This window comes from Schistocerca gregaria, chromosome 3 (genome assembly GCF_023897955.1).
Source record: "Schistocerca gregaria isolate iqSchGreg1 chromosome 3, iqSchGreg1.2, whole genome shotgun sequence".
NCBI classification, from domain to species: domain Eukaryota; kingdom Metazoa; phylum Arthropoda; class Insecta; order Orthoptera; family Acrididae; genus Schistocerca; species Schistocerca gregaria.
In genome coordinates, this window is record NC_064922.1 from 463,089,880 (window position 1) to 463,116,035 (window position 26,156).

A 26,156-nucleotide genomic window follows, 5' to 3' on the forward strand; every position below is an offset into this window, starting at 1 on the left:
ATCTATCTGATACCTTTTAGTATCTCCAGGGTTTTTCCACGTATACAACCGTCTTTCATGATTCTTAAACCAAGTATTGGCTATGATTAAGTTGTACTCTGTGCAAAATTCTACCAGGCAGCTTCCTCTTTCATTTCTTAGCCCCAATCCATATTCACCTACTACGTTTCCTTCTCTCCCTTTTCCTACTACCGAATTCCAGTCACACATGACTATTAAATTTTCATCACCCTTCAGTATCTGAATAATTTCTTTTATTTCATCATACATTTCTTCAATTTCTTCATCATCTGCAGAGCTAGTTGGCATATAAACTTGTAGTACTGTAGTAGGTGTGGGCTTCGTATCTATCTTGGCCACAATAATGTGTTCACTATGCTGTTTGTAGTAGCTTACCCGCATTCCTATTTTCCTATTCATTATTATTACAATTATAATACACTCCTGGAAATGGAAAAAAGAACACATTGACACCGGTGTGTCAGACCCACCATACTTGCTCCGTACACTGCGAGAAGGGTGTACAAGCAATGATCACACGCACGGCACAGCGGACACACCAGGAACCGCGGTGTTGGCCGTCTAATGGCGCTAGCTGCGCAGCATTTGTGCACCGCCGCCGTCAGTGTCAGCCAGTTTGCCGTGGCATACGGAGCTCCATCGCAGTCTTTAACACTGGTAGCATGCCGCGACAGCGTGGACGTGAACCGTATGGGCAGTTGACGGACTTTGAGCTAGGGCCTATAGTGGGCATGCGGGAGGCCGGGTGGACGTACTGCCGAATTGCTCAACACGTGGGGCGTGAGGTCTCCACAGTACATCGATGTTGTCGCCAGTGGTCGGCGGAAGGTGCACGTGCCCGTCGACCTGGGACCGGACCGCAGCGACGCACGGATGCACGCCAAGACCGTAGGATCCTACGCAGTGCCGTAGAGGACCGCACCGCCACTTCCCAGCAAATTAGGGAAACTGTTGCTCCTGGGGTATCGGCGAGGACCATTCGCAACCGTCTCCATGAAGCTGAGCTACGGTCCTGCACACCGTTAGGCCGTCTTCCGCTCACGCCCCAACATCGTGCAGCCCGCCTCCAGTGGTGTCGCGACAGGCATGAATGGAGGGATGAATGGAGACGTGTTGTCTTCAGCGATGAGAGTCGCTTCTGCCTTGGTGCCAGTGATGGTCATATGCGTGTTTGGCGCCGTGCAGGTGAGCGCCACAATCAGGACTGCATACGACCGAGGCACACAGGGCCAACACCCGACATCATGGTGTGGGGAGCCGTACACCTCTGGTGGTCGTCGAGGGGACACTGAATAGTGCACGGTACATCCAAACCGTCATCGAACCCATCGTTCTACCATTCCTAGACCGGCAAGGGAACTTGCTGTTCCAACAGGACAATGCACGTCCGCATGTATCCCGTGCCACCCAACGTGCTCTAGAAGGTGTAAGTCAACTACCCTGGCCAGCAAGATCTCCGGATCTGTCACCCATTGAGCATGTTTGGGACTGGATGAAGCGTCGTCTCACGCGGTCTGCACGTCCAGCACGAACGCTGGTCCAACTGAGGCGCCAGGTGGAAATGGCATGGCAAGCCGTTCCACAGGACTACATCCAGCATCTCTACGATCGTCTCCATTGGACAATAGCAGCCTGCATTGCTGCGAAAGGTGGATATACACTGTACTAGTGCCGACATTGTGCATGCTCTGTTGCCTGTGTCTATGTGCCCGTGGTTCTGTCAGTGTGATCATGTGATGTATCTGACCCCAGGAATGTGTCAATAAAGTTTCCCCATCCTGGGACAATGAATTAACGGTGTTCTTATTTCAATTTCCAGGAGTGTATAATATTATAATTATATCGCCAGTAGAACCTATGTTGCATTCATCGTACATCAAAGGCCTAACTTTACTACACGCAAACGTAAAATGCAGGATGAAGTTCTGTTTTAAAAAGTAAATAAAAATGTTTTACTAAATCTTCTATATCAATACATATAAACTGAAACTCCTATCTGATTCTTTTTGTATGTCCAGGCTAGTCTGAAGAACTAGTGTAGAGATTTTGATGTGGTCTTGGAATCCTCATGACCAGTATCTTGCCAGCATCTTCATCAAAAACAGGTGAAAACCATTGAGATTCTCAACTCCCAGGGTGGATGAACTATATAAATGTTCATAATTAAGTTTGTATGGAAATCTGTGTGCAGTCCTGCTCGCATTTGGCCAATCTTTATATATTATTCTTGTCAGCCAGTTGGATTCATGAACTATTAACCAGATTGTGCCTTTCTCTCTCTCTCTCTCTCTCTCTCTCTCTCTCTCTCTCTCTCTCTCTCTCTCTCTTTTTTATTTACGTGATGCCTGATTAATCGCAAGCTGTGGAAAGTCAATCAAATTTTCATGTCATAATTTTAATGAAAACAATAATTGTAACAGCATCTTGTAATACTAGATGAACTTCAAGAAAGATTTGTCATATGGTGATGTGAAACAACTGTACTTCTGTATAAGTATATTCTTTGAGACTGAACAAGACTGTCCAGTAAACTTAAAAACATGCACAACCACATTTAAAGTGTGATTTTAATAGGCTAGTTTAATATTAAATAAAATTAAAAGTACTTAATAATTTGTTCAATAATTATAGCAAGTTGAATTGTATTCACAAATCATAATTTGCATGTTCAACAGTGTGACTCCAGTACCTGGATCTGAAGCAGTGTGGTTCAGCCTGGATTGGAAGCTGCCATGTGTGCTGTTCTTCACTAACAGGAATCTACCCTCAGAGTTGGTGCCTCCACCTCTTAACCCATTGACAGCAGATGTCTTTAGGGAAGATGAAAGTCTGGCCAGAGGCTGTGGTCAGCGCATGATCACATTCACACCACTTGGTACTAATGAAATGCTGGGAAGAGGTATGTATTGTATGCACAATATCCACCCAAGGCTGTTGGTGTGACACCAGAAAGTAAAAATGCTCCAATGAAGAAGACAGCTGTAATAGCTAGTTCTCTCAGTCAGGACTCACTCACTGATGCTACTAAAATACTTGTGTAATACAGAATGTGTTTACAACTTAAAATATGAAAGAAAATCTATTGTAAAATTCTCCTCATTTAAATGTAATCACTGCATTAAGGACATTGGTGTTGTACCAAAATCTAAGTAACTGAGAAATGGGATTACTGTAATCAGACCTGGTGTAGTGAACCAGTTAGTCCCATTTTTAATAGAAAATAATTTTGGATATTGGGTAATGTAATTGTAAACTTTTAAAGCAACTAAATTGCCAATGTTTCGACTGACTTGCTGCGGTCCTCTTCAGGGTGGTTCATTGCTGTATACTGATGAATGTCTTCCTTTATATACTGTCATTTGGCTACCAACATCACATATCTGAGATGTTATTGGACAGTTTGATGAGGCTGTTATGGACTGGGTGGGTGTTGGTACACTATCACCTGTACTACCCTGGTGCCTAATTCGAAGGCAATTCTAGTAGGTGATTGGTAGAATGCAACATACCAGCTAGCTGTTGTCTGTGCCACTCTGGTAAGTAGGCCCTCTCTTGTTGCTGACTAGAAGGCAATAGCAAATTGGCAGCTTGAATCCAGAGGGTTGTGTTTTCTTGCAGCGAGACATTAAGGCCGCACTTCAATAGTGTGATCCAATATCCAAAATTATTGTTTCCAAAATGACACTGACCATGGAAGCCCACAAAAACTTATACAAGAGTATTTTTATCTTTTTATTTTGGCTTCCACCAATTTGACTATTTAAAAAAGCTGGGAGAGTATCCGAATAAAGTTCGGCTGCTTTCCACACTTGATTTTAGTTGAGGCCTTGTGATACAATAAATATCTGCTCATATGAGGTGGAAGGGATAAAGGATCTGTGCCACCCCTTCCCATATTTAAAGATAATCACACAAAAATACAAATTGGGATGAAAAAGTTTGATGGGTTGCTGTAGAAAATTACCATTTGTGTTAGCTCTCAGTACTTATTATTAACTGACTTCCTTAAGGTAGACTTCATCCTCCTTAAAGAAGGGCTCTTAATTCCAAATTCCTTTTGTTGTTTCAAATATTAAAATTTGTTTTTATCTGAAGAACCTGCAGTTTGTGGAAGGCAATTGACTTATTTAGCCTCACAATCATGCTCTAACTTCTAAGGAGACCCTGCAGTTCGGAATCAGGAATTTTCAAACATTCCACTTTAAGCCATGGACAAACGCCAGTCTCTCAACACAAACAGAAACAAATAATTTCTGAATTTGAACATAACTAGTGCAGCCAAAGATTTCTGTTAGTTGCCAGGGGTTGAAAAATACTGAATGTAGATAGTGTATCACCAGCCACAAATCCTTTCCCCCTTTTCCCTATCACTACGTATAAGGAACTGCTTTCTTTTAAACTTGATTTATAAATTGTTCAATCATTGGTGTCCAGAATGAACTTCTCGAAATAATTTATTGCCTCCAGATGTTATTGCAGTCCTTCAAAATTCTCTTGTGTTTAGAAATTGTTAAATGCCACCAGATTTTGTTGAGTTGGGTGAATTCCTGTATTGCAGAAAATGTGGCGCAAATCGCACTTCCTCTGTGGAAAAATTTGTGGTAACACAAAATCGACTGCAGCAATAGGAAGTTTAGAATAAGATTCGTAAGTGATTTACACATATAGAAACTTTTTTCACTGTCTCAATCCCATTTCACTTGGAGAGAAATTACCAGTTTTTACCCTAAGCTTATCGTCAGATATGATTGTTCCTGTATATAGCAACCCATGATATGTTCACAAAAGTCTAACAAAAGTATCCACTGAATGGCATTGCAGCTGGTGGTTGTATTTGAGAATAGATGGATAGCATACTGTATGAAGATAACCATACATTTGAAACTGGTAATAGTTGTGTTAATAAAAAAAATTGGGTGAAACCATGATTGTGAATTAATTTCATGTGCAATAAGTGACAATCACTGTTGCCCTGGCATTTTATTTAAAATATCATTCATATGTGATGGAATGTTTTGTTAGTTGTTCAGTGTAGTGTTGGTATATAACCAGACCAGTGACTGCACAAGGGCAACTGCCAGTATCAGTCAAGATCAGAATATTGATAAGCGTCACTGTTATTACACGTTGGCTCTTGACAATAACTGAATTGCATGTTGAGATCTATTATGGTAAAATTACTGCAACTTGTGAATTTTGGTAGCAAGTCAGTGAATTAACATGTTGCCACCAACAGGTAGCACAATAACTGTAAGTTTGAAGTTGCAAAGGACAACACCTGATTTCATTTTAAACATGATTGACATAGCCAGTGAACTTCACAGAATCATTTCAATTGCTCCATGTAGTGATTAGTTCATTTTACTGTGTCCTTGGAAAGTAATGATGTTCCCTTCTTCAGTATGAAAGAGGGGATTTTTTTTTTTGGGGGGGGGGGGGGGGCATACAATTGACGTTAGTCATCAAGAACTTGAAAAAAGAATGGCATCAGACAACTTGTTTTCGAAGTTCCTGATGGTAAATCAGACATTATGAAGGTGTAGAAACCAGACATTTGATTAACCCCTTCTGATATGTGACTAAAAATGTGGACCATTTGCATGACATTGTGTAATGATACTTTGACAATGGTCTTGTTGCAATCTGGAAAGAATTTGTTTACATATTCTAATAAAAGACAATGCTAGGGAAACAGAAACAGGCATGTTTCCAAATTGATCAAAATAACTAATATAACTCTGTCAACTTAAAACTATATTGGAATGTGTTAATTGATGTGTGATATATAAATAATGAGTAATATACATACACATTGATAGTAGGCCCCCAGATATTATCTTTTGAAGCTGTAGTATTGAGCTCCATTTATTCCTATGCGAACCTGCCAACTCTCCCAATTTAGGTGGGAAGCTACAAATTTTCATGTTTTCTCCTGCCTTCGGGTTATTCCACTATTTCTTCCGATTTTTAGTTAATTATCATCGGACCTAAGACATTCGTTTTGGAAACCCATTATTTCATTTTTTTGTAACCACTGGCTGAAAGTCCTTGGTTCAGAAGTCATTTTTAATCTGTATACATATCAAAGTTTACATTTTCCTTTTCTCCCATACGCATTTTGTAGAATGTATACTCATATTGTCCAGTGGTATGCTCTTGTTTGGGATCATGTTTGTAATTTGTCACTATGCTTAAGTGAAGTTGCTTATTATTCTGTGTGTTATTACAGGTATAAATCTTTAGAGTGGGTAGACATGAGTATTATTTTGTTACTTGAAACTCTGAAAGACGTTACGAACGGTTGCTTCATCAGGAAAGAGGGAAGGAGAGGGAAAGACGAAAGGATGTGGGTTTTAAGGGAGAGGGTAAGGAGTCATTCCAATCCCGGGAGCAGAATGACTTACCTTAGGGGGGGAAAAAGGACAGGTATTCTCTGTATTCTCTCTCTCTCTCTCTCTCTCTCTCTCTCTCTCTCTCTCTCTCTCTCTCTCTCTCACACACACACACACCACATCCTTTCGTCTTTCCCTCTCCTTCCCTCTTTCCTGATGAAGCAACCATTGGTTGCAAAAGCCGAAAGCTTGAATTTTGTGTGTATGTATGTGTTTGTTTTTGTGTCTATCAACGTGCTAACACTTTTGTTTGGTAAGTTACATCATCATTATTTTTAGATATATTTTTCCCACGTGGAATGTTTCCCTCCATTATATTCATGACATTATTGAAGGGCGCATATGGATTCTTATTCTGCCCATGTAGATTCTTCTTAAATAAGTCAGGATATGCCTCGTCTCTGTTAATGGGCGTTTTTGATTTCCAACACTGTTGTTGGGATGAAATGTTTACGACTGTATGAAGTGTCTGAGTACTGGGCATTGTGAAATGTGCACAATGAATCTGGTACGGGAAGGCATAGTTGATGTATTAGTTTCCATTTATAATAGATCAAATCAGATTATTGGTTTGTCATTTGTTTGTGGAAGGAAGTAACCTATATGACTTGCCTTATTGTGAACAAATCATTGCATTTATTGCTAATGGCCACCTGATAGTACTGAATTCATCAGTAATGTTGTCTGCCAGCCTACCCCTTATGGTTTTGTCATAAGAAAGTTTCTTGTTTCTCAAACTTATATTCAGGTTTCCCGGCCTCTCGATAACACGTTTAAAGTGTGTGCACGAATAATGCTGTATGGCACTTTTTGCGTCACCTTGCTACATTCCACCATTCATGTTACATACAGCATTGTTTGTGTAGAGGTGTGAAAACTGTCCTGAGTCTCCTTGTTGTTTAGTGCTGCCCTCAGATGGTAGATAAATGAACTATTATAGCAGATGCTGCAGGTTGCCGTACACAGCATAATTCCACATGATTCTGCAAAAATGTGCCATACAGCATTATTCATTCACATGTTTCTTATACTAGCTTGAGGCATGAGACATACCGGAGGAGGTGTCTGTTGTGACAAGTGTGTGCCTGTCTGTGTCTGGAGCAAGCACAGTGCACACCTCCAATGTGGCATCAGACTACCTAGTGTTCGGACTGTCAGTGTTAGATTATTAAGAGTCTACTGTGTAAGATGTTACCGAATTTCTTTGATCTCTAAGTAATGCTCACAAAATTTACAGCAATTTAAACAAGTGCAGACATTATTTAAAAAATAAAATGAAATAAAATACTTCCCATGTGAGAGCAAAAGTGATTTATATACCATTTACCATTTCATTAAGGAAATTGCAAACTATGTAATAAGATAAAAACCAAAAAATGTGAATTAAAAGTGTATTCTACTGGTATCACCATGGGGCCACATCTTCATAACACTCTGAAGGCATGTAATATTCCACTCAATAACTGTTTAGCCATATGTTGTGATAATGCACTTGGAATGGTTGGAATTAAGAATGGAGTTGCAGGTATGTTGTGAAAAACATTCGAACCTTGTACAGATTTCTTGGGTCAGGTTAGATGTAAGGGATACGTTATCAACATTTTGAGTAGTTCTAGTGTTTTCATTTGTGTTTTTGTAACCTTCAGATATCTTTGTGACATTATAGTCAACATTAGCTGCCTTGAGACTGTACTGAAAAAAAAGCCTTGGTTTTTGATCATTTGTACATCCCGATTTTTAAAACTGAATCTCCTGGTGTTTTTTTTTTTTTTTTTTTTTTTTTTTTTTTTTTTTTTTTTTTTTTTTTTTTTTAAAGATTGGCAGATATGCCTGTGCCACCCTGTATTTTGTTTTTGAGAATTTAAACCAACATAGTGTAGTGAAGGTAGCCGTTATTAACCCAGAAAGGTCAGTGACCTCTAGCTTGTGACCTGTAATCCCTATTATTTGAAGATTTTTGTCATAAAACTGTCTCTGATAATACTGAAGTACTTTAAAGACAGCTACACTCTGGCTACTTCCAGAACAGACTAAATTTGTGTCTCAGCACTGTCAACGAGTGCACTAAATGCTGCATTGGAGGGTTCATCGAGAGCAAGAAGAAATTATCCTGGAGCTCGAAATCTGTTACCTCTACAGCCACAAATTGGTACATACCAAGAAAATTTGTAAAAATCTTAAAGTCTTCCTATTGGTCATTGAAACAAACAAACAGTGGGGGCTGCAGGCAAGCTGCCAACTTTTGTTGCATAACTGGCGTGCTGCCTGATTTCTGCAGCAATTAGAGCAGCTCCATTTAATTGTTGCTGATGTTGATGATAAGCCAGCTGCTGGAACTGCTGATGTAGGTACAGAAATGCATGTTCCATTGTACAGTACATGGGATATGTAAAAAGAATGTTTTCTGGTATTTTTGTATTTCTGTTTATCATTTAATTACAGGTGCCCCACATACAAGGCAACTGAGCAAAAACAGCTAGACATCAAGGACTGCATACAGTGAGTGCATGTATGGTGTACACTAGAGATGTAGCATATTCAGTGATGATAGATGCATATATGGAGATAAATGAAAATGTTCACTTATAAATTTATCTGTGTCACTGCTTACATTCAAAGTACTCCTGTATGGTTTTTGTCCGTGTCTTCTGTGATAAGCTACATGAGTTTATGTCATAAGTTCAAACTGTGATGCTGACTGTTTCTTTCATACTTTTGAGTTGTACCTCTCCTGTCTTCCCAACACCCCTTTACATGTTTTGTCCACTCTTAATGTTCTAATACAATGGCGCAATTTTCTTGCATGTGTCAGATGGTTGCTCATATTTTTGCACAGATGAGCTGTGTAACAGCCAACACCTTCCATTTGGCAGTAGTGTTAATCACTAAAGGGATGGTGAGTGTCTTGCTGACAGAAAAGGAGTTCAGTATATTGTGCGTCCGAGTGGGTGAAGCACATATGTACAGACTCCATTTTCTTTCTAAATGTGGAGTATCTTTACTTTTTGGAGAACCCATCATGTAATTAATGAAGTAAATAACACTAAAAATTACACATGGGGAATCTTTGTTTGTTTTAAAGGAGATATTGTTGCAATGGATGCTGAGTTTGTGACACTGAACCAGGAAGAATCTGAACTACGAAGTGATGGGAAGATGTCCACTATCAAACCTTCCCAAATGTCAGTGGCAAGAATAACATGTATACGAGGGTAAGTACTTAATACTCCCTGCATTACAACCATGCTATCTTAAAAGTACTCTGAGCTTGTGTTAACCATATGCCCATTGTTTATTCAGCATTATTTTAATTACACAATGCATATTATTGTTCATAAGAATCACACAGAATTGCATGGTATGTATTGAAAATACACTGTCTGCAATTATTCATCTGATGTAATATTGTTAATACAGGCAAGGACCTCTGGAAGGAACACCATTTATTGATGACTATATTTCCACTCAAGAGCAGGTGGTGGACTATTTGACGAAATTTTCTGGCATTAAACCAGGAGATCTTGATGCTAACTTTAGCTCAAAACATTTGACAACTCTGAAATCTACATACCAGAAACTAAGATTTCTTGTAGACATTGGAGTGAAGTTTGTTGGTCATGGTCTAAAAAATGATTTCAGGTAAGATGAACATTTTCTGAAAGTTCCTTTTGGATGTGCATTAGTAGTAACTGAACTCGATGAACATAGTTGCATATGTCCATAATTTATGCAGCACTCTGCCTTCTTTGGTAAACAAAGCAACTTTAGGGAAGAGGAACAAGTTAGTATGTATAATGCAGATGGAAACATTATCAGTCATAAACTGTCTCAGGGGAATACTTACTTATTGTGAATTATTGATACTGATTTTGCTTCCACCATTAACATCTATTCATTGTGTTTATGTTGATAGTCGACAGTAATGGTTATTCTTATTCTTGAGCTATGGATGAAAGGGGCTACAGAGTGTGAGAAACTGTGTCTAATAATCATCTTTACACAATTTTCCAAGGAAGTGTGCAATTGTGCTACTGTAGTATTTGACATTTCCTCACTGCATGTTGACGCACAATACACAGATGACATCAGGTAACTAGTTTGTTTATCAGATAGTTTAATGAGTAATTGTAAGTTGATGCTGGATGTAACTTATGACAAATTAGCTTGTACATCTGTCAGCTTGGTCACAACTGGAAAATTGTAGAACAGTCTGTTTAATATGTCACTTGTTGAGATCAGAAAAACAAATCTCAGTTGATAAAACATCGGTGAAAACATGAATATGAGAAATTTGCAATGTACGCAAGACAGGTACAGCATTCCATTCTAAATGAAACTGGACATTTAACATCTCTCAGCCAGTGCTGTTTTATTAGTGGCTGGCATACATATTGAAGGAAGCTGATATGAACAATATAGTGGCTGTTATGAATTTCGTGATGATCTTTTTCATGTTTTTGCTAACACTAATTGTAAAAGGTTCAACACAAATTTATGAAGTTGAATTGTAGAAGCTTCAGGGGAAAAGATACAGAGATAAATATTACAAAACTATAACAAGACAGCACATTCTGAGAGTGAAGAGAAATCTGGCATAGGAACATTCCAAACTAAACCAATCCATAACAGGAGGTCCAGTACGCACAAACCACTGCCCTAGATGTTACCCACGCAAGTGATGTTTATGGTGGTTTCTGCAGTTTGCTCAAACAGTGCCCTTGGTGATGTGAAAATAGTAGCAAACTCTTTATCACTGCCTGGTGAGCATAGCAAAATCTTTTCTTGGAACTGTTAACAAGCTTTATCCATAGTAGGCAGTAGGCAGCAGGCCCTGCTACCTACTGTGCCATAGTAGTTTTGTTTAGAAGAGAGAGTAGAACGATATGAAGTGTTTGTTGTGAGAAGGCACAAGAGGAGAGGGATGGATGGTGTTCAACATGGCATCAGGTAAGAAAAAAATCATTAAATTAAACAGATAGTAGCTAAATGCAAAGAAAAGACAAGGAGATAAATAGAACAGAATAGGATAAGACAAGAAGAAAAAAAATACAAATAAATAGAAAGAACAACTGATATAATGAATAAGATCATTGAAGTAAATGGAACAAAATAAAAACTTACTCTGTGGAGAAACAGGAGAGTGGCAAAATGTAAGATGAGAGAGGACCTATGAGTAGTCTAGGCTTCATGACAGGAGTACTGTGTTACCCTTGTATTCTATTAAATTTAGAAGTGTAGATGCTTTGAGGAATGATGCAAGTGGTATGCTTGGTCAGTGAGCTGCTGAAGTTAAAAGCATTGTATTTTGCAGCATGTTTGATCACTGGAGGACCTTCAAAATATTTTTCATAAAATTTATTCGGGCACATAAATGGTTGATAGTTATGTCTATACTAAAAGTTCATAGTGGCTGCAAAAAAAAAAATATGTGCTTGCTTTCACAAAAGTTCTGCTTTTAAAAGTATATAGATTGGCCTTGGTAATAATGGAATAGAAGGGAGGGGGCATATGCTATTGAACAAGATCAGGGAATTTTGTTGGTTGTAGGCAAGAGATTGGGAACAGTTGGGTTAGCATGTTATGTAAGTGGGACAGTTGGCAGAATGTCGTACTGGGGTACACAGGTATCATATTCCTCAGGATGTTTCCCATTAATTTTATTTTAAAGGAGGTGGTCAAAATCTTGTCCAACTGGAAGAAAAAATGACTAGAATTTAATTATCTGTTTATATTGTAACCATTAGAGGCATAGTAATAGGGATGCTCTTTCATTTTCATAATGAGATTCATGATCTTTAAATCTTGTATTAGTCCTGTAATATGCTGTTACTGAAGATATATCAATATTGAGTTAATACTATTTAAATTATTGACCTCTTGCATCAATATGCCAAAGTCAGCACTACTTACAGATATCATACGATCATATGATCTGTAAATCCTCAACCACATCAGTTGTCTCAGTGTCTTTTCAGATTCCATATAAGATTCACAGATCATATCAGTAGTTTCAACAGCAGATTTGTTAGGTCTAATGCAAAATTTCATGGTCATTGCTGCTCAACTGTTCACTGCATCTTGTCACGCAGCGCAAGCACTACAAACATTTTTATGGCATTGTCTTCTTTGTCAGCTAATGTGTCTGTTTGGTAGAAACCGCTTTTCAAAGGCATGTTTAGTTATTGATCATGCCTTGATTGTAGGCTAAGATATTAATTAAATTACAATTCAACTGAGAGAGCCAAAATCAATCTTCTACCCCCCCACCACCACCACCCACAGGGCTTAGGCAATTTCAGCTGTTCCAGTCAACAAGGTCTAGCCATCTCTTCTGTGGCCTTTCCCTCTGACTGGTCCCTCTAGGTTTGTAATCAACAATTTGTTTTGAAAGTCTGTTTTTATATATTCTTTCAACATGTTCTTACCATCTGTTTCAATTGATTGTTTGTGTATTGAAACAGCTTGTAATTCATTCCTACTTAATGCTGTGTTTTCTGAAGCAATCCTCCCTGTTGCATTCTGTAACACTGCAGAGAAATCTCTGTGTCCTGGTCATATCCTTTTGCATGGAATCCTAGGTTTCAGATCCATACTACATAGTGGGTACCACCAAGTGTTAGTAAAACTTTATCTGTGTCTCTTTTGTTGCTTTTTTGTTCCATGGGTTGCATTAAATCTTAGGATTTTTTTGTCGATTTTATTGTCAAAATTCCATCCTACACCACAACTCACGTACTGAAAGTGTGGAAGATCAATAGTAGCAAAATTAGATATTCCTCCGATAAGGGCAGGCAAGCTAGAAAATTTGAAAAGGGAAATGGATATGTTATAGTTAGATGTAGTGGGAATTAGTTAAGTTCAGTGGCAGGAGGAACAGGACTCCTGGTCAGGTGAATACATGATTATAAATACAAAATCAAGTAGGCGTAATGCAGGAGTAGGTTTAATAATGAATATAAAAAAAACCATAGGAATGCAGACAAGCTACTATGAACAACATAGTGAATGCATGCAGATGAAGCCCACACAAGATACAGATGAAGCCCACACTACCATAGGAGTACAAGCTTATATGCCAACTAGCTCTGGAGCTGATAAAGAGATTGAAGAAATGTTTGATGAGATAAAAGAAATTATTCAGATAGTTAAGGGAGATCAAAATTTAATAGTCATGCGGTGACTGGAATTCGATAGTAGGGGTAAGATAGTTGCTACCTACAGGAAAGTTAGACTTTTGGAGAAAAGAGAACCACCTGTACAAATATCGAAAGCTCAGATGGAAAACCAGTTGTAAGCCAAGAAAGGAAAGCAGAAAAGTGGAAGGAGTATATGGAGGGAGATGTTCTTGAGGGAAATATTATGGAAGCGGAAGAGAACATAGATGAAGATGAGATGGAAGATGTGATTGTGATACTGCAAGAAGAATTTTACAGAACACTGAAGTACCTAAGTCAAAACAAGGCTCTGAGAATAGACAACATTCCGTTAGAACTACTGACAGCCTTAGGAGAGCTATCCAAAACAAAACTTGTCCATTTGATGAGCAAGATGTATGAGATAGGTGAAATACCCTCAGACTTCAATAAGAATATGTTGTTGTTGTTGTCTTCAGTCCTGAGACTGGTTTGATGCAGCTCTCCATGCTACTCTATCCTGTGCAAGCTGCTTCATCTCTCAGTACCTACTGCAACCTACATCCTTCTGAATCTGCTTAGTGTATTCATCTCTTGGTCTCCCTCTATGATTTTTACCCTCCACGCTGCCCTCCAATGCTAAATTTGTGATCCCTTGATGCCTCAAAACATGTCCTACCAACCGATCCCTTCTTCTAGTCAAGTTGTGCCACAAACTTCTCTTCTCCCCAATCCTATTCAATACCTCCTCATTAGTTACGTGATCTACCCATCTAATCTTCAGCATTCTTCTGTAGCACCACATTTCGAAAGCTTCTATTCTCTTCTTGTCCAAACTAGTTATTGTCCATGTTTCACTTCCATACATGGCTACACTCCAAACAAATACTTTCATAAACGACTTCCTGATACATAAATCTATATTCGATGTTAACAAATTTCTCTTCTTGAGAAACGCTTTCCTTGCCATTGCCAGTCTACATTTTATATCCTCTCTACTTCGACCATCATCAGTTATTTTACTTCCTAAATAGCAAAACTCCTTTACTACTTTAAGTGTCTCATTTCCTAATCTAATTCCCTCAGCATCACCCGATTTAATTTGACTACATTCCATTATCCTCGTTTTGCTTTTGTTGATTTTCATCTTATATCCTCCTTTCAAGACCCTGTCCATTCCGTTCAACTGCTCTTCCAAGTCCTTTGCCGTCTCTGACAGAATTACAATGTCATCGGCGAACCTCAAAGTTTTTATTTCTTCTCCATGAATTTTAATACCTACTCCAAATTTTTCTTTTGTTTCCGTTACTGCTTGCTCAATATACAGATTGAATAACATCGGGGAGAGGCTACAACCCTGTCTCACTCCTTTCCCAACCACTGCTTCCCTTTCATGCCCCTCGACTCTTATGACTGCCATCTGGTTTCTGTACAAATTGTAAATAACCTTTCGCTCCCTGTATTTTACACCTGCCACCTTCAGAATTTGAAAGAGAGTATTCCAGTCAACATTTTCAAAAGCTTTCTCTAAGTCTACAAATGCAAGAAACGTAGGTTTGCCTTTTCTTAATCTTTCTTCTAAGATAAGTCGTAAGGTCAGTATTGCCTCACGTGTTCCAACATTTCGACGGAATCCAAACTGATCCTCCCCGAGGTCCGCATCTACCAGTTTTTCCATTCGTCTGTAAAGAATTCGCGTTAGTGTTTTGCAGCTGTGACTTATTAAACTGCTAGTTCGGTAATTTTCACATCTGTCAGCACCTGCTTTCTTTGGGATTGGAATTATTATATTCTTCTTGAAGTCTGAGGGTATTTCACCTGTCTCATACATCTTGCTCACCAGCTGGTAGAGTTTTGTCATGACTGGCTCTCCCAAGGCCGTCAATAGTTCTAATGGAATGTTGTCTACTCTGGAGGTCTTGTTTCGACTCAGGTCTTTCAGTGCTCTGTCAAACTCTTCACGCAGTATCTTACCTCCCATTTCGTCTTCATCTACATCCTCTTCCATTTCCATAATATTGTCCTCAAGTACATCGCCCTTGTATAAACCTTCTATATACTCCTTCCACCTTTCTGCCTTCCCTTCTTTGCTTAGAACTGGATTGCCATCTGAGCTCTTGATATTCATACACGTGGTTCTCTTCTCTCCAAAGGTCTCTTTAATTTTCCTGTAGGCAGTATCTATCTTACCCCTAGTGAGATAAGCTTCTACATCCTTACATTTGTCCTCTAGCCATCCCTGCTTAGCCATTTTGCACTTCCTGTCGATCTCATTTTTGAGATGTTTGTATTCCTTTTTGCCTGCTTCATTTACTGCATTTTTATATTTTCTCCTTTCATCAATTAAATTCAATATTTCTTCTGTTACCCAAGGATTTCTAGCAACCCTCGTCCCTTTACCCACTTTATCCTCCGCTGCCTTCACCACTTCATCCCTCAGAGCCACCCATTCCTCTTCAACTGCGCTTCCCTCCCCCATTGCTGCCAATTGCTCCCTTACGCTCTCCCTGAAACTCTGTACAACCTCTGGTTCCCCCAGCTTATCCAGATCCCATGTCCTTAAATTCCCACCCTCCTGCAGTTTCTTCAGCTTCAACCTACAGGTCATAACCAACAGATTGTGGTCAGAGTCCACATCTGCCCCTGGAAATGTCCCACAATTCAAAACCTGATTCCTAAATCTCTGTCTTACCATTATATAATCTATCTGATACCTTTTAGTATCTCCAGGATTCTTCCATATATACAACCTTCTTTTATGATTCTTGAACCAAGTGTTAGCTATTATTAAGTTATGCTCTGTGCAAAATTCTACCAGACGGCTTCCTCTTTCATTTCTTAGCCCCAATCCATAATCACCTACTATGTTTCCTTCTCTCCCTTGTCCTACTGACGAATTCCAGTCACCCATGACTATTAAATTTTCGTCTCCCTTCACTACCTGAATAATTTCTTTTATCTCATTATACATTTCATCAATTTCTTCATCATCTGCAGAGCTAGTTGGCATATAAACTTGTACTACTGTCGTAGGCATGGGCTTTGTGTCTATCTTGGCCACAATAATGCGTTCACTATGCTGTTTGTAGTAGCTTACCAGCATTCCTATTTTCCTATTCATTATTAAACCTACTCCTGCATTACCCCTATTTGATTTTGTATTTATAACCCTGTATTCACCTGACCAAAAGTCTTGTTCCTCCTGCCACCGAACTTCACTAATTCCCACTATATCTAACTTTAACCTATCCATTTCCCTTTTTAAATTTTCTAACCTACCTGCCCGATTAAGGGATCTGACATTCCACGCTCCAATCCGTAGAATGCCAGTTTTCTTTCTCCTGATAACGACGTCCTCCTGAGTAGTCCCCGCCCGGAGATCCGAATGGGGGACTATTTTACCTCCGGAATATTTTACCCAAGAGGAAGTCATCATCATTTAATCATACAGTAAAGCTGCATGTACTCGGGATAAATTACGGCTGTAGTTTCCCCTTGCTTTCAGCCATTCGCAGTACCAGCACAGCTAGGCCGTTTTGGTTAATGTTGCAAGGCCAGGTCAGTCAATCATCCAGACTGTTGCCCCTGCAACTACTGAAAAGGCTGCTGCCCCTCTTCAGGAACCACATGTTTGTCTGGCCTCTCAACAGATACCCCTCCATTGTGGTTGCACCTACGGTACGGCCATCTGTATCGCTGAGGCACGCAAGCCTTCCCACCAACTGCAAGGTCCATGGTTCATGGGGGAATATAAGAATATAATAATTCCAATCCCAAAGAAATCAGGTGCTGACAGATGTGAAAATTACCAAAATATCAGTTTAATAAGTCACAGCTGCAAAATACTAATGCGAATTATTTACAGATGAATGGAAAAACTGGTAGAAGCCGACCTCGGGGAGGATCAGTTTGGATTCCGGAGAAATGTAGGAACATGCGAGGCAATACTAATTCTACAACTTCTCAAAGAAGATAAATTAAAGAATGGCAAACCCATGTTTATAGTATTTGTAGACCTAGATAAAGCTTTTGACAATGTTGACTGGAATACTGTCTTCCAAATTTTAAAGGTGGCAGGGGTAAAATAAAGGGAGCAAAAGGCTATTTACAATTTATGTGGAAACCAGATGGCAGTTACAAGGGTTGAGGGTCAGGAAAGGGAAGCAATGGTTGAGAAGGGAGTAAGACAGGTTGTAGCTATCCCCAATGTTATTTAACCTGTATATTGTGCAAGCAGTAAAGGAAACAAAAGAAAAATTTGGAGTAGGAATTCAAGTTCTGGGATAAGAAATAAAAACTTTGAGGTTTGCTGACATTGTAATTCTTCTGTCAGAGACACTAGAGGACATGGAAGATAATGTTGAATGAGATGGACAGTGTCTTGAAAGAAGGATATAAGATGACCAAAAAATCAAAATGAGAATAATGGAATGTAGTTGAATTAAATCAGGTAATGCTGAGAGAATTAGATAAGGAAATGAGGCAGTGAAAGTAGTAGATGAGTTCCCAGAATGAGATTTTCACTCTGCAGCGGAGTGTGCGCTGATATGAAACTTCCTGGCAGACTAAAACTATGTGCCGGACCGAGACTTGAACTCAGGACCTTTGCCTTTCGCGGGCAAGTGCTCTACCAACTGAGCTACCGAAGCATGACTCACGCCCGGTACTCACAGCTTTACTTCTGCCAGCACCTCGTCTCGAGTCTTGGTCCGGCAAGCAGTTTTAATCTGCCAGGAAGTTTCATATCAGGGCACACTCCGCTGCAGAGTGAAAATCTCATTCTGGAAACATCCACAGGCTGTGGCTAAGCCATGTCTCCGCAATATCCTTTCTTTCAGGAGTGCTAGTTCTGCAAGGTTCGCAGGAGAGCTTCTGTAAAGTTTGGAAGGTAGGAGACGAGGTACTGGCAGAAAGAAGTAAAGCTGTGAGTACCAGGCGTGAGTCGTGCTTCGGTAGCTCAGTTGGTAGAGCACTTGCCCGCGAAAGGCAAAGGTCCCGAGTTCGAATCTTGGTTGGGCACACAGTTTTAATCTGCCAGGAAGTTTCAGTAGATGAGTTGTGCTATCTGGACAGCAAATAACTTCTGATGGTCAAAGTAGAGAGGGTATAAAATGTGAACTGGCATAGCCAAGAAAAGTTTCTGAAGAAGAAAAATTGGTTAATATTGAGTATAGATTTAAGTGCCAGGAAGCCTTTTCTGAAGGTATTTGTGTGGAGTGTAGCCATGCATGGATATGAAACATGGACAATAAACAGTCTGCACAAGAAGAGAATAGAAGCTTTCGAAATGCGGTGCTACAGAAGAATGCTGAAGATTAGATAGGTAGATCATGTAACTATGAGAAGGTACTGAATAGAATTGGGGAGAAGAGGAATTGTTGTTGTTGTTGTGGTCTTCAGTCCTGAAACTAGTTTGATGCAGCTCTCCATGCTACTCTATCCTGTGCAAGCTTCTTCATCTGCCAGTACCTACTGCAACCTACATCCTTCTGAATCTGCTTAGTGTAGTCATCTCTTGGTCTCCCTCTACGACTTTTACCCTCCACGCTGCCCTCCAATACTAAATTGGTGATCCCTTGATGCCTCAGAACATGTCCTACCAACCGATCCCTTCTTCTGGTCAAGTTCTACCACAAATTTCTCTTCTCCCCAATCCGATTCAATACTTCCTCATTAGTTATGTGATCTACGCATCTAATCTTCAGCATTCTTCTGTAGCACCACATTTCGAAAGCTTCTATTCTCTTTTTGTCCAAACTATTTATCGTCCACGTTTCACTTCCATACATGGCTACACTCCATACAAATATTTTCAGAAATGACTTCCTGACACTTAAATCTATACTCGATGTTAACAAATTTCTCTTCTTGAGAAACGCTTTCCTTCCCATTGCCAGTCTACATTTTATATCCTCTATACTTCAACCATCATCAGTTATTTTGCTCCCCAAATAGCAAAACTCCTTCACTACTTTAAGGGTCTCATTTCCTAAGCTAATACCCTAATCTAATTCCCTCAGCATCACCCGACTTAATTCGACTACATTCCATTATCCTCGTTTTGCTTTTGTTGATGGTCATCTTATATCCTCCTTTCAAGACACTATCCATTCCGTTCAACTGCTCTTCCAAGTCCTTTGCTGTCTCTGACAGAATTACGATGTCATCGGCGAACCTCAAAGTTTTTATTTCTTCTCCATGGACTTTAATACCTGCTCCGAATTTTCCTTTTGTTTCCTTCACTGCTTGCTCAATATACAGATTGAATAACATCGGGGAGAGGCTACAACCCTGTCTCACCCACTTTCCAACCGCTGCTTCCCTTTAATGTCCGTCGACTCTTATAACTGCCATCTGGTTTCTGTACAAATTGTAAATAGCCTTTCGCTCCCTGTATTTTACCCATGCCACCTTCAGAATTTGAAAGAGAGTATTCCAGTCAACATTGAAAGCTTTCTCTAAGTCTACAAATGCTAGAAACGTAGGTTTGCCCTTCCTTAATCTAGCTTCTAAGATAAGTCGTAGGGTCAGTATTGCCTCATGTGTTCCAACATTTCTACAGAATCCAAACTGATCTTCCCCGAGGTCGGCTTCTACTAGTTTTTCCATTCATCTGTAAAGAACTTGCGTTAGTATTTTGCAGCTGTGACTTATTAAACTGATAGTTGAAGTCTGAGGGTATTTCGCCTGTCTCATACATCTTGCTCACCAGATGGTAGAGTTTTGTCAGGACTGGCTCTCCCAAGGCTGTCAGTAGTTCCAATGGAATGTTGTCTACTCCAGGGGCCTCGTTTCGACTCAGATCTTTCAGTGCTCTGTCAAACTCTTCATGCAGTATCTTATCTCCCATTTCATCTTCATCTACATCCTCTTCAATTTCCATAATATTCTCCTCAAGTACATCATCCTTGTATAAACCTTCTGTATACTCCTTCCACCTTTCTACCTTCCCTAGACTAGAAGTAGGGTTTGATTGGTAGGACACTTTCTGAGACATCAAGGGATCACCCATTCAGAACTGGAGGGAAGCATGGAGGGTTAAAATGGTAGAGGGAGACCAAGAGATGATCAGAGTAAGAAGATTCAGAAGGATGTAGGCTGCAGTAGTTACTCGCAGATGAAGAGGCTTGCCTAGGATAAAGTAGCATGGAGAGCTCCGTCAAACCAGTCTTTGGACTGAAGACCACAGCAGCAGCAGCAGCAACAACAACAACAACAACAACAACAACATGATAACACCTTGAAAACACCTTGAAAACATAAATTAACATATTTTTAATTTAATACTGGTCTGCAAAATTCACTTGTGACAGCATACTACACTGATCAGACCACATACATGTTGGAATACATGTAGCTGTGCTTATTCACATATCTGAATGTTGAAATAAGAATTCATTTCAGCAAACAAGATGCATGCTTGCAAATGAGAATTATTATTGAAAAATATAGTTGTTACATATGCTCTTTTTCTAAAAAAGAGCATATGTATGCTTCTACTAACAGAAATATAAAATTATTGATCATGTTAATAATGAATGTCACCTAGGCCATTGTATATTTTCTCACTGTTTAATCAGCAAAATCTGTTACAAAAATGTGAGCATGCCTCCTTTTGTGTCCATTCAGTGCAACATCCACCAGGATAAAACAACAGAAAATGAGACTTCATGGCAAAGATAAAATTTCTCAATTAAATACCTGAGTTACAGTGCAGCCTGTGGAAGTGTGATATATGATCATTACATTGGAGGCACAGCAGTGTTAGGATCTCTCCTTGCCGAGAGAGGACATTGGCATTGTCTAGTTAGAGCCACCACCACCATCACCACAGCCCAGGGCTGCTGCTTGGAGCCTGGTGACCACAGCTAACAGCTCCTTAGCCCCTTAAAATATGCAAACAAGTAAAGAAGTTAAAATGTGCTGTTGAATGCAAAAACATATGCTTCAGACAGAAATCTCTGTATTTACTGTATGAAAGGAAATGTCCTGACTCGGTCATCATCTCCCAGTCTAAACTACTGTGGATGGAAACGTATAATTTGGAGAGGGTGTTGATCTTCTACTGTTGGCACCGTTTAAGAAGGTATTTTTTGAAATTCCACACCTAAGGAAGTGAAACAGGGGATGAAAGGTTTTTTAAAAATAAGTCACTATTAAGACAGTTTTAAACTATGAAAACTGTTGTCCGATTTCTCAGTTATAAATAAAAAAGCTTTGTGCTCCAGCATTTTTAGAAACTCAACCACTAAAGGATAAAAGCCCACCTGGTTAGCCATGCGGACTAACGCACTGCTTTCTGACGGGAAGGCATGCTGAACCCTGGCACTAATCCATCCATCAGATTAGTGTCAAGGTCCGGTGTGCCACCTAGTCTGTGGATGGTTCTTAAGGTGCTTTTCCATCTGCCTCAATGAATGTGGGCTGGTTCCCCTTACTTCACCTCAGTTACACTATGTCGGCGGTTGCTGCACAAACACTTTCTCCATGAACGCATACACCGTAATTACTCTACCACGCAAACATTGTGGTTACACTTGTCTGGTGTGACACTTCCTTGGGGGGTGTCCACTGGGGGCCGAACCGCACTGTAACGCTGGGTTTGGTGTGGGGCGGCGGTGGGGTTAGTGGACTGCTGTAGCCTGTTCTGGGTTGTGTGCCATTGTGGGCTATGGTGGGGTCTAAGCCTCTGTTGTTTCTAGGTCCCCAGATCCATACAATACAATACAGGGGATAAAATAGTGAGTGAAAGTTTTTTTTTTTTTTGCTAATAAATAATTATTGAAGTTCTAATAAGCAGTTTTAAACACACACCTATGAAAACTGGTATTTGACTTGTCAGTTAGCAGTTTAAAAAAAATTCTGTTTCAATATTTTTGGAAATTCAACCTGTAGGCGGTGAAATAGGGAATGAACAGTTTTATGAAAATATCTCATAATGAAGCCATTTCAGAGCTATATCTAAGACAATTTGTATTTGCCTTCTCACTTAGCAATTTTTTAAAAAAGTATGTTCTTCAATGTTTTTGGAAATTCAGCTCTTAATGGGGTAAAATACAGGATGAAAGCTTTTATAGAAATATTTCATTACAAAAGTATTTTTGAAACTAAATTTCTGAAAATCTGTATTGAGCTTCTCAGTTAGAAATAAAAAAATAAGTGTTTCAGTGTTTTTTGTTGGAAATTCAGCCCCTGAAGGGTGAAATGGGGATGAAAATCTCTATGAAAATGTCTGTTATGTTAAAACATATTTAAACCTAAATATTTCAAAATTGGTATTTGACTTCTAAGGAAAACTGTCTTATGAGATGAAAGTTTCTAAGAAAATGTCAAGAGCTCAAAAGGAAGAATTAAATAAAGACCTGTGACTCCAGCTACTTTCCCTTCTTCCCTTTCTTTCCCCTCTCTCCTCCCTGATGAAGGAACATTTATTCCGAAAGCTAGGAACTTAAATTTTCGGTTGTTTTTTGTGTTTCTATAGGCTGTACTGAGCTGAGGTAAGTACTGGCCAGCCCCTCTATCTCTTTGTTAGTAATTGTTAAACACCAAAGTTGTATCATTAACTCAACAAAACTGTCATATGTTCTATCTGGACAATACTAGGTCCTTTTTAAGACGATTGCAGTAATATTCTTCACAAAACCAGCTCATTTTTGAGTAGTGTGCTCATTTGAGACTCCAGACTGGCTGAAAATGTATCTTATCACTTCAGTACTGTGGCACTGATGTCCACAAGTGCAGACTTGTAAGTAGCATAATAGGCTACATCTCAATATCACATTACCAATACGCAAATTCCGTATTTCAGTTTATAGCAGCTTGTAATTCATCTCATGACAACATAAGAAAATATATTGTTCTGTTAGCAATGTGGTATTATTGGTGTGAAACTGTATTCATTTATTTGCAACAGCCTTAATGACATGTAAAACAGTCACTTTCTGACAGCAGATTTATGGAATTCTCCTAGCTTTGCCTCCAGGTAAGTTCAGAGTATTGTTTTTGCTTAGTTGTGAATGATTTTTGAAATTAATATTTCTTAAAAACTGCTCCATGTTTGTAATTCATAAGTGAATTAGTAATTCCTTGCAAAATATAAGATTTATAGCTTTTATAATTAAATTGTTGGTAGTGAGAAAAAGGAAATGAAGTCATATTTTCTGGACAAAAACAAACCATAACATAAATGTCTGAGATACCAACTGTTTCAGTGTCTTGTATTTGTTTTAGGGTGATCAACCTAGTAGTGCCTGCTGAGCAGATTATAGACACAGTGTCACTGTTCCATCTGCCACACCACAGGATGGTTTCCCTGAGATTCCTTGCATGGCACTTTTTAGGTAATAAATCATGCAGTAGTTTATACTTGGGAATTTTTGTTAGGCACATTGATGACCATATTTGCAGACTGGTTGTTAACAAATGCTACAGTACATTTGAAATATGTACACACATCAACAGAAGTTTTTCATCCCCTATTACTTCGAAATTCAAGGTACAGAAAATAAAAGTTCACACTGTGTATATATATTCATTTGCAATGTGTGCAGATCACTGGGGTAGGTGTGTTTCACAGCACTCTTTAGCAACATCAGTACATGGTGCAATGTCCCCTGGCTCAGGTGAAGGCTTGGTCTGTTGTGGCATACCATCAATGAAATCATCAAGGCAGCTCTGGTCCAGATTGTCCCATTCTTCAACAGTAATTCTGCAAAAGTTGCACAGAGGATGTGGTGGTTGTCAGCTTCCAAAAACAGCTCATTTCAATCAGTTTCAAGTTCAATTGGATTTATATTCAGGGGCAGGTGGGCCATTTCATTCTGATGGTCCTAGTAGCATGCTGAAGGAATGTGGTCATTTGAAAAGCATGATGAGTATGCAGGTTATCATCCATTAAGAACAAATTGCCACCAAAATATTGGCAATATGGTCCCACTATTGTTTGCAGAGCCTTGTCCCTGAACTGTCGACCAATGGGACTGCCCTCAACAACTGTGAGAAATGTATGGTGACCCCATGTAATGCCGCCCCACATGATCTCTCTGCCATCACCACCTTGTTGAACATGAGGAACACAGTGTTGGATGTGTTTGCTATTACTGTGTTGCCTACGAGTATCAGGCTACAAACAGATCTGATATTTATCCTTAAACAACACCCAACATCAGTCCTGTGATGTCCATTCTAAATGATTTCTTGTCCACAAGTGTCCTTTGTGTTCTGATGCACAATGAGGTGCTGCCATGGTATTCAGGATGGAGATTCACATCATGCAATAGTTTCCTAATCGCTGCTGCAATATGTGACTTCCTGTAGCCTCTTCAAATGCTGAATCCAGGTCTTTAGCACACAGTCCACAATTCATTTGACTCAAAGATTGTAGATATTGATCAACATGCATATTGGTCAAATGTGAACAACCTGCGGGATATCGGTCCTCAACACTGTCAGTTGGAACTGATTTCATATCTGCACTGCATCACTTTGACTCCAGTGTCAAGCAACATCCCTAACTGAGCCTTCTGCATGTAATGTGATGATGATGATTGGTTGTGATTGTCCTTTGTGGCATAATAGATGTTCGCTCTACTGTCCCACAGACATCTTTATTGTGTCACCACTTATGCCTTGTTTTCAGCTGAAATGCTGCTATTCATTCAAGTGCAGTGTTCTCCTCACAAGTAACACACATGGTAACCATCTATACATTTACAAACAACAGGTGTGACCTTTCGATCAGTACTGGAAGAATCACAACAGCAAAACACCTGTGCAATATACTGGTGCAATGCCAAACTTTTGTTGATGTGTGTAAATTGTTCGGAGGTAAGTTGTAAAAATAGTTTCCTAAACTGAAATGTGTTGGTGATAATGTATCACAGTTTAAGGCAACATACTTTTTAATTTAATGTAAGATATGTGAAAATGACCTTCACTTGACTGAATGCGGTTGGAAGACTGCAGAAAAACATTGTCATATCTTCGAAGAATACTAACTCTCATGGGTCCATGATGTACAATAAAAGTATATCATATCCACACTGACTGACTAGATGCTGAAGTTGCTTACCAAGGTACAACAGAAATTCTTTTTCTCCCAACGAAAGTAATCTGAAATGAGAGGATTTGGAAAAAGCTTGCAATAGTTAATTCATGGGATTAATCTATAACTTTCTTGTGTTTATGTAGCAGCTACATTTGCATGGCCAAAATCAGGTAAAAAAACATTTTGTAGCATACTTATTTTGCAGTTGAAATGAGAGAAAATTAATATTAGTTTATTTAGAAACACTTTTTTCAATGCAAATAGTTATAGTTTGTAAATTCTATGTGTAATAGATGTGTACATCTACCAGTACAGTAAAACTAAGCATTTTAATGTTTGATTCCCTGTTTTGCAAAAAAAGAAAGAAAGAAAAAAACTATTTATACCTCATGTAAACTGAAGTTTGAGACAACAGGTTACCTATATGCCACTGAATATATCTAGTGGATTTCTTTTTCTCTCTGATCATATATATTCTTTTTTAGTTCATGACAGCAGAAGTGCACATTACCCAAACAGAAAATGTGATTAAAATCATTTTGCAAGTGTGTGTGTGGGTGAGTT

General features: G+C 39.2%; 1 protein-coding gene across 1 annotated transcript in view; it reads left to right on the plus strand.

The window, feature by feature from the left end:
- Positions 1–26,156, plus strand: part of LOC126353897 (PAN2-PAN3 deadenylation complex catalytic subunit PAN2) — a 263,163-nt gene that overhangs the window by 229,710 nt on the left and 7,297 nt on the right. The window contains exons 17-20 of the mRNA XM_050003120.1: positions 2,697–2,920; positions 9,496–9,625; positions 9,831–10,052; positions 23,777–23,886. Coding sequence (XP_049859077.1) covers positions 2,697–2,920; positions 9,496–9,625; positions 9,831–10,052; positions 23,777–23,886 — 686 coding nt within the window. The remainder of the gene's footprint in view (positions 1–2,696; positions 2,921–9,495; positions 9,626–9,830; positions 10,053–23,776; positions 23,887–26,156) is intronic.